We start from the raw sequence: 9,693 nt of genomic DNA, 5'->3' as shown, positions 1-9,693 counted from the left end.
GCCCCACTGGGGCCATCAGCAGGCTGCCCAGAGGCATTGACATGTGAGTGAGTTTTGATGCTGTATTTTCAAAAGGATGGGCTGATGCTTTAACGGACCACTTTGTGGTAAGTATTCCATGCGTGGTGGACATTAAGAAAATGCAAAGGGCCTTTCTGTGGGGAAGGAGAGAAGAAAAAGGCTAAGATTATTAGTAGGCTAGGGATTCCTCTAGTCCTGGAAACAGGGAAGAAGAGTCATTAAGGATGGAGAAAAGGCAGGTGAAAGATGTAAAGGAAGAGAGGAGAGCACGAGCACGATGGATGCAGGGGCAGCAGTGAGAGAGAGAAGTTAACATTTTAAAAAGAAAATAAAGTACTCCACAAGAGGTTTTCTGAAAATGAAGTTTAAGTCGGCTCCTTTGTGGGGTTCAAAAGTGACCTAGTGCTTTATGAAGGATTTAACTTCTTCAGCACTGCATGCTTTAGAAGAACAATAGAGAGAAGGTACATGTAGAAATAAGCAAGCAAGGAGCACCAGGCGAGTTGTACACATGGACACTCTCTCCATTTGCAGTGTTTGGGAACCATGAACAGGGCTGGCTGTGAAGAGGAGGAGGAGAAAGAACTAGAAAGGGAATTTGTTAAAGCTTCTCTCTTCTCCTGTGCTCTCTTGGTAACACAGCTGCCACTTCTACCACCTCCTCTCCTTCCCTCCAGAAGCCACCTGAGTCTGCAGCAGCAGCAGGCCTGCTGCATAGAAACTGTGCCTGTATAATTAAGGCCTTTTATTAAAGGGAAAAAAACACTGTCTGCCTGACTCTAGTGCAGGAACATTTGTAATTGCAAGCACACTGGAGGAAGCAAGGAGCTGTGATGACCCCGAGCCAGGGCTTGAGTGGACCTAGGTGTCTGCTGCTGTTACAAGACAGTGCAGAGTCCTCCTTGGATTTTTTCGGTGGCTCTACCTGTTCTCACTGCCCAGAGTGTTGGGAAGCTTCGCTCTGTGCTTCTACGCTGATAAGCGAAGGGATTTCCAGCAGAGAAAGCAGACTCTGGTACAGGTGACACCATCCTGCCCTGTGTCCAGCCTAGATCCGCAGCTTTCCAAACACCTATGCCTTCAGCACTGAAGCTTGAAGGAGACTCTTGTGCCTGCCATGGACCCAGCCATCAGAAAGCAATGAAGTTATGCAAAGCCAGCATGTTTGCTGCACAAGGCTCACGCCGGCATCACCAAAACACTTGCACGTGCCCCCCAGCCATGTAGGTTCCTTGGCTCGCTTCTTCATCAGTTTTCCATAGCTTGAAAAATAGAGGAATGGGCATCACAATGTTTCCTGAGTGAGGAGGTAAGAAGCATTAGAGATTACCACATAAACCGTTGATTTGGGAAGCAGCGCATATAGGTTCCCTTTGAGGGTTGTTCCAGCATGGTACCGTTGGTGTCTAACAAGGAATGAGCTCATGTTGCAGCGATCTCCTTAATAGGGCTTGTGAGTATCTATTTGCCTCCCAGAAGACTCACTGAGACATACTGGTCTTCCGTTAGGTTTATCTGAAATGGGTTTGATAGTTACCGGTGTTAGGGCACTGAGAAGCCCTGTGATCACACAATCCTTGTTTTTTCAGGACACCAAGATAAAATGTCAGGGGAAAAGTTAAAGACAGGTCCTAAGAAGGTCCCAGAGGATGAATTTCAGGTGAGCCAGGACTGGGACCTCATCACACTATGACTTTACATAGGGTCAAGTGGTTTGCAGTAGACGGCCAAATACTTCCGTCTGTATTTTCCAAACTGATCATTAATGTTGGATAATTTGTTGAAGGCATGGCTATCATGAGAAGCCAGGGATCTGACTTCCAGACAAACTGACTGCTCATTAATCATATTAACTAATGGGAGCTGAAAGTGCTCAACAATTGTGAAAATTCAAGCACAGGACTACTGTAGCTGTAAATAAGCCATTCCCTGCTTTTGATTATTCCTAATATTGTTGTCCTTTATTTCTCTTTATTTTCTTTCAGTTGCTCTAACTTTATAGAAAGAGTTTTGAAAACAAATGTTAACTGCTGTGATTCTTCAGATCTCATGATCATATATGTTACAGAAATGCTAAGAAAGAAATTAAAATATTCTGAAGTCTGTGATTTAAACTAAATGCTGCACTAGCCAAACACTGCAAGCCAGGAGTAGAAAGGGATGTGGAATAATTAAACTTCCAGCAGGCATTGCCAGTACCATGGAATGACTGAGGCAGGGATTTCATGGAGAATTTAGTAGGTGACAGCATCTATCCCTGATTGCCTCAATGCATCTGCATGAGGAGGATGAATTAAAACTGCAGGAGTGAAAGAGATGCTGGCTGGCTATCTTGAGGATGCCTGACATTTTCTGTTTTGTCCACTTGCATATGCACAAACGCAAATCTTGCACTCAATTTAAAAAAAAACAATCTAAGAAGCAAATTAAATGGTCACCACAAAGCTCAGGAATGAATCCCAGCCCCAGCGAGGGGGCAAGTAACAGCCCTCTCTGGCTTCAGAATCAGCAACATGAACAACCTTAAGTCAAGGACAGTGGGCTCATCACGGGGCAGCGGGAGGTTCTTTACAGCAGCATAAATAGATAAAAGCTTCTATTCAATAGCACAGGAATTGCCCAGGGCTGCTGGATAATGGTTCAGGCCTGCAACATTAATGGGGCTCCTTGTAAAGTTATACTTAGACAAACACTTTGCTGGATCGGGGCCCAACATTGATCATGCCTCCCTCCAAGCAAGCCAAACACAGTCTATTAGTTTGGCCTCTAGATTTACTATCTCGACGTTTTGTGGTGACTTACATCGCGGAGGCCTTACTCTTTTTTTCTGCCCTGAAAGGTAGAGAGATGCCTGGGCATTGGAAGCTCTCTGCAGCATGCTGAGGAGACGTAACCTTCTTACCACGATCCTGATTGCCTTGCCATGGGCTCTTCTCCTAACCTTGTGGCACCAGTACCCAACCACCCACTACCTCAGCCTGCTGAGAAGTAAGTGCAAGAACTCTGCTGTCAGTGTGCTAGTGGTTGTGATGATTGCTGGTGCCAACGCTTGGTAGATGATGCTCTTTCATGCGATGGGTCAAACAAAGCCAAGCTTGCCTGAGGGCCCGCTGAGGATTGGCCTACAACAGGCACACAAAATGTTCTCAAGAGCATGTTAAACTGCACCTTAGGCTGGCTTTGGGAAGAGGATGCTGATGTGCTGAGCACTGACTGCAGACTGATGTGTCCACAGCACTCCCTGGATAGGAGGCAGCCTGGCAGTGATTAGTTCTCTAACATCTTTCTTCTTCCTCTCCTTCCTTCCCTCCTTTTGTCCCAGAAGAGACAGATGAGAATGTAACATCTAAAGCTCTCTTCAATGGTACATCTGCACTGAGAGAAGAAGGCCTCCCGTCATGCATTCGGCAGCAGCAAAGCATAGGGGCAACGCCTAAAATCATCCAGAATTATGTGTACTCCAGGCCTCCCCCATGGTCAGATACCCTGCCAACCATCTTTGTTATCACCCCTACCTACACCCGGCCAGTACAAAAAGCTGAGCTGACCCGCCTGGCCAACACCTTCCTACACGTACAAAACCTGCACTGGGTGGTGGTGGAGGACTCGCCCCGGAGAACCAACCTAGTATCCAACCTGCTGGAGAAAGCAGGGCTCAACTTCACCCACCTCAACGTGGAGACACCCAAGAGCCTGAAGCTGGGGCTGTCCTGGATCCCATCCCATACCCCAAGGGGGACCCTACAGAGGAACCTGGGGCTGCACTGGCTGAGGGACAGCTTCAGCAACACTGCGCCACCGGAAGGGGTAGTGTATTTTGCTGATGATGATAACACCTACAGCCTGGAGCTCTTTGAAGAGGTAAGAGCCATAAAATTACATAGCACAGCAAAGCAGGCTACAGCTGCAAAGCCTCTTAAGGCCAGGTGCGCTTGCAAAGACCTCCAAGATAGGGCTACCACGTGGACTTTTAGTATCATCCGGGAGACAAGGGCTCTGACATGCTGCCTGGAGCTCTCCTTGCCCATCCTGCACCCAGTGGGAGCTGGATGTAGGGCAAATGCAATCCTATAGTTTTGCAAACTGAACTCTGAAGGGCTGAAAGAGCAAAGAGCACATCTGCCATGGTACAGGCTGCAAATTGGAATAGCCACTCACACACCACTGCATAAGCTAAAATGCCTTTTGCCAGGGACCAGAGGACATATATACTCCAGAATTTATACCTCTCCTCAGGGAGAGCTGACCTGATTTAAATAAGCACCAAAGACAAACTTCTGGCAAAGCATAAATCTGCACTGTTGTAGGGGTGTGATGGGCAGGGGAGGTTAGAAAAGTTGACTGACTTTCTAATCCACCTTTTCTCCTTGGCTGCCCTTCTGTACTCTGAGTTCCAGCCACAACAACAGGGCTGCACCTCTGGGATCACAGAAGCTTGCCCAGACTTCTGCTGGAAACCTGACTTTTGTGAGATGCCAAGTCTATTGAAAACTCGCAAAAATTTAGTAAACTCCCTTGTCACCAATTTAAGCCAAACCGCATTACACCACTTGAAATACAGAGTTATGCACCAGAACATATTTCCAGTTTTCAGAATTTATTTAGATCTCTGTTAAGCTCATCCTTTCTTACTTTATTCCAGGTCCTTTCTGACAATTTTGATAAAAGCCCACTCTTTTAGGCCATAGCCATGGATAGAAGAACAACGGGGTTGGGGAATTTGCAAAAAATGAGGACAAACACATGTCAGTCAGGGAGGGAGATTACTTGCATGAGGGTGAAGCTGGAGTGAGTGGAGTTGATAATATGGAGCTAGAGGCCTGGTAGAAGTTGTGTTTTGCATTTACAAAAATGGTAAAATTGTATGATAAAATTATAGAAGTTTAGATGAAGTCGGAAAACCAAAGGTTTTCCTTTTTCTGAGGGACCTAACGCAGGCACAGAAATGCAGTGAGTTTGGTGTTCAGGGAAGAACGTGCTACAACACGTAGCTTTGCAAAAGCTGCAGCTCTTCAGGCAGTAGCACAGGTGAACAAGAGCTTGTGTTGCCTGGAGCTACACGATCGTGTGGGAAGTCCATGGGGGAGAACAGGTGCCAAGGAAAGCAGAGGGCAGTGCACTAATGGGTCGGGACAGACGTTGCAGGGCTGAATTCTCACACCATGGTTTCCTTCTGGCACACAGATGCGCTACACAAGGAGGGTGTCGGTCTGGCCAGTGGCTTTCGTTGGGGGGTTGCGATATGAATCCCCGAAAGTGAGCCCAGCAGGAAAGGTGGTGGGCTGGAAAACCGTCTTTGACCCTAACCGTCCCTTTGCTATTGACATGGCTGGATTTGCTATCAGCATCAAGCTGATTTTGGAGAAGCCTCAGGCCAGTTTCAAGCTGGAGGGAGTTAAAGGAGGCTACCAGGAAACCAGTCTGCTCAAGGATCTGGTGACCATGGACGGTCTGGAGCCCAAAGCAGCCAACTGCACAAAGGTGAGTAGGACAAGAGACCTTGAAGGTACATTCTCCTCGCTGGGTCCTGGCTGCTTGTGCAGTCTCCTGCCATGTTCTTCCACCTTTCACTGTGCCTGCCCTGTGCTGGCACATGGCAGTGCCGAAGGATGCTGGGACAGACAGGCAGAGCCTGCCAAATTCTTCACAGATGCAAAGCTCAGAGAGCAGAGGAACAGCTAGTGCTGTGCATTCTGTGTTAATAAAGAGCCTCAGACATACAATCAGTGCCCAGATTGCTTCTCAAAAATCCAGGAGGACTGGCAGAGGATTGAGTCTGCAGCTTCTGTCCAGAATGATCCTTCCTCTTTGTCACTGTTTAATGCGCCTGTGAAGTCTCTCCCACGATCAACCCTTTTGAATCACATGCTTCAAACAGCTGTGAGACCCCAGATGCTGAGGTTCCCACCTGATGGATACGTTGTTTTTGGCTTTTCCAAGGCATCCAGAGCCTGAACTCTTTGTGATTCCCTCTAGGTATTGGTCTGGCACACAAGAACTGAGAGGCCCACTCTGGTTAATGAAGGCAAGCGTGGATTTACAGATCCCAGAGTAGAGGTATAAGCAGAGAGCCAGTTCCAGAATGTGAGTACCCTTGTCTTTGTCGGATTTGGCAAGGCAAATAATCTGTACCTGTTTCCTTATTTATGCTATTATTTCCTCAAAGACTGCATATATGATTGTCCCAGTAACTCCCTTACCATGCCACCCTTTGCACAAGAAGATCCTCATCTTTACCCACTTATGGTCTGCATTTCATACTTATTCAAGTCTCTTTGCCATCCACATGGAAGCTTTGCCTGCAGACAGACAGAAAGAAAAGTAGCAGAATAATCTCATGGTTTCAGTCAGTAATACGACAAGTCAAATTCCTTGCTCCCCTATTTCTGGGAGCTCCAAACTCTCTTTAGTGTGGCAATTGCCCTAAGTGTGTGGAAAGATATCACACTCCTGCAGATGAGCTTTTTCCCCAGCAGCATTGCCACCTCTGCAGTGCTCCATGCAGCACCTTCAGCTTTTATCCTGCATGAACAGCCATAGTGGGTGCAGTAGGGAAAACGCTGATGGGACACTTGGACCACCTTGAAACAGGAATCAGCAAAGCACAACCTGCACAGACTCTCACAGTGTTTGAGGGGCTTGGTACAAACATTACCAGAGCTAGGAATACATCTGCTGCTGAGGAAGAACAGTGAAGGCACTAGGAGTGCCTTTGTGGTCCACAAAGACAGGTTTAGCAGCACGATAGGAGATTATGGCAACCACCGCTGGTGAGGGCAGGAATGTGTCAGAAATCAGTGACATGTTCTTAGAAGCAGAGATTGATGAAGAACAGACTTCAGAGGAGCAATGACCTCCTCTGCAATCTGCCATACCCTCTGATCCCAAAGTTTGCCCTTGGGAGATTCATAGCCCCAAAGTCTCAAAAGAACAAAGGTATCCAATTTGGGAGTACCCAGTTCTTTCTGCAATAACTCATATCTGTGGGGGGATGCAGGATGCTGAATGATTTACTCCTGCTTTGGAAGATATTCCAGGGCTGCTTTCACTCCTGACCCCAATATACATCTCAGCTGAGCTCCACCAGTGGAAATAAACCGACAGCTTTAATACAGGCAGTCATGAGTACTTCAACTTTTGTGCTGATCTGCTGTGTGCATTACCAGTAGCTGCATACAGCATTTCCACACCATCTCATCTCTGAGTGACAGCCGTACAAAGAGCACAAAGCAATCCCAGTGCCTACACACCCAGCAGCAGATGGAAGGAACAGGAGTTCGTTGCCTAAAAATAGACACCTGGTGCCACCAGAGGGACCCTGGGGTAACCTACCTGGCCTCCTCTAAGGGACAAACTCTGTACCCTATCTGCCAGCTTTTCATTAATATCTCAGATATCCTAGCAACCCATAAATGACACTAGACACCTATGCTCAGGCAGCAGCACCTCTTTTAACCTGTGCTTCTGTGAAATCTACTAGCAGTAACGTACCCACCTACGCTGGGTCTGCAGCAAGCTAAAGCTATGATTGCCCAAACCCAGCTCAAAAGGACTCAGAATCCAGTTAAGTGGTCTGGAGGTACCATTTACTTTGTAAAGGACGAGCAGGCTTATAAAAATTCAGACAGATTAGACCTGCCTTGCCTGTTTGTCAGAGGAGACACTTGACTGCTCCACTACAGAGTGCAGATGTGACATTTTCATAGAAGTGCCATTTATGTATCAGTGCTTTTGTCCTCACCCTCTCTCCCAGGTCAAACACTCAGCCATCCTCCATGAGAAACGGCACACACCTCCTACAGATTCTCATGGGAATGGCTCTCCATGAGCCATTTGTTCTGGGAAAGTGAAGCAGCTAGTCTGAGAGATTGAGACACTGCCGCTCATTCACCAGCAGGACTTGCACCCTTATCTAGAGCCATCCTCTCTGGTGCTTTCAAGACACAGTGTCAGTTGGGCCAGCTCTGTAGGTTTTGACAGAGCTTTTTACTTGCACTAAAGGAAAATTTGACCACAGTTCCTTCTGCACCACTGTCTGCCATGTGGGGCAGCCCCTCTGACCTGTCAAGCGGGCAGGTGGCATCCACTCCAGGAGACACCTGCAAGGTAAATTGCTTAACTGGGCAGTCAAGCAAAATCCTTCGATTTTTCCCCCCTTGAGTTTTAAATTGAGAACTTTGCTGACAGCTAGGGTGTTCTGGAGGTCCTTACTATCAAGGCTGCTAAGCTTCAGGACATTGACAGACATGATCTAGATAAGCCAGAGCTGGGGAGGGGGAGGGGGAAGAGGTAAAATTGCTCCCCTGAGAAAGTTCTGTTCCTAGACACAAGAGGAAGAATATTTCTGTCTTTTCCCCCTGGCAATTACTCCTTGCAGATGATCAGATCAAGCCAGTGAAGTCCCAGACATCCCAGAGGCCCCTTTCTCCTCTAACATCTGCAGATGTGAGCCAGGCAGACATTGCTTGGTGTGAGATTTGGTGCCCTCTTAATCTCTACTTGGACCACTTGTTTGGCTGCTTCGCACGCTTGCCTGTTTGCTGGATTGCCACAGACACAGTGTTGAGGACCTGCTGATCCTGTGAACCTCGAAGATCAGGCTTCAATGGGCGCTGCATAAAGAGCAGGTTTTTTGACCCAGTTGGAGTCCACTCTCTTCCTCGCCTGCGCTCCTACCACCCTTAGCTGTGTCCAGCTGTGTCCAGGGGATAAAATTCTATGCGCCAAATCAGAGTAGCTCTGCCAAGGGGGAGCACTAAGACATGTCAGGGTTTTACTTTTCACAAGAGACAACAAGAAGAAGAAGAAGAGCTCAACATTTGAAAAAAGGAAAATGTTTTCCTTTTTGCACTAGAATTTCTTGTTTAGCTTTTTTTTGCTGCACTGAAAACCACTAGGCAGGATCTGAGACGTGCTGGGATTGAGGATTGGGAGTGAGAGTGTCAGCTGCTTCTTCAGCCTCTTCATGTGAAGAGGAGGAGCAGGAGGGGCAAAAAGGAGATCTCTGAGCCCATCTTCAGCTGAAGAAAGGCCTTTGCTGTGGACAAACTGTGGAAAATAGCCATACATCTGATCTCTGAGGAACACTATGGGGACCTGCAAGAGTGGGAAAGGGAATGTGGAGATGGGGAAGACCCTTGGGATTGCAAAAAGGATGTGCAACAAGGGGCCACAGAGCAAACAAAAGCTATTACAGCACACATCCATGCAGGCTGTACTGCAGCTCCCTCGAAACACAGGCTTTGGCTTCTTAGAGCAGAGGTTTATATTTTTCTTTGTTAAAGCCCTGAAAGCTATCAGTCAAGACTGATGTTTCAAAAAACACCTATTCTTATTGCTAACATATATTTCCAGGTATCTGAGAGAGAAGAGTTTGCTTATGTTAGCATAGGCTCCTGCTGCCTTGTGGTATTTGGAAACAGGGAAAAAAATCACCTGCATTTCACAGCTTCCAGACAGTTGAAAAGGATTCCTTAGATCTCATTCTCCTGATTTTTCTTAAAAAAATTATCAGAGAGGTTCAAATAATGATTGGGGCAGGGAGGTGAAATCCTTCAAAACCTTTTTTTAATTCATAAATAGAATCCCCCAGCTAGGACTCTGTAGTGCGGCTAGAACAAGCAGTTCTTCAGCCATATCTTAGCCCAAATCTGTGCATAGTGTGGTTGAGGA

At 47.0% G+C, this 9,693-nt stretch overlaps 1 protein-coding gene across 1 annotated transcript; it reads left to right on the top strand.

The window, feature by feature from the left end:
- The first annotated feature begins 2,897 nt into the window (after nucleotides 1-2,897).
- On the top strand, nucleotides 2,898-6,100 carry LOC104269409 (galactosylgalactosylxylosylprotein 3-beta-glucuronosyltransferase 1-like). The gene is made up of 4 exons (XM_009876596.1): nucleotides 2,898-3,009; nucleotides 3,344-3,882; nucleotides 5,206-5,502; nucleotides 5,998-6,100. Exons 1-4 carry the CDS (start codon nucleotides 2,898-2,900, stop codon nucleotides 6,082-6,084), a joined length of 1,035 nt encoding a protein of 344 aa, XP_009874898.1. The 3' UTR covers nucleotides 6,085-6,100.
- Nucleotides 6,101-9,693: the final 3,593 nt, after the last annotated feature.

The sequence above is a fragment of the Apaloderma vittatum genome, unplaced genomic scaffold (genome assembly GCF_000703405.1).
Source record: "Apaloderma vittatum isolate BGI_N311 unplaced genomic scaffold, ASM70340v1 Scaffold46059, whole genome shotgun sequence".
Classification (NCBI taxonomy): domain Eukaryota; kingdom Metazoa; phylum Chordata; class Aves; order Trogoniformes; family Trogonidae; genus Apaloderma; species Apaloderma vittatum.
Note: the sequence above shows the minus strand (reverse complement) of the source record. Positions and strands in the feature narration are given on the sequence as shown.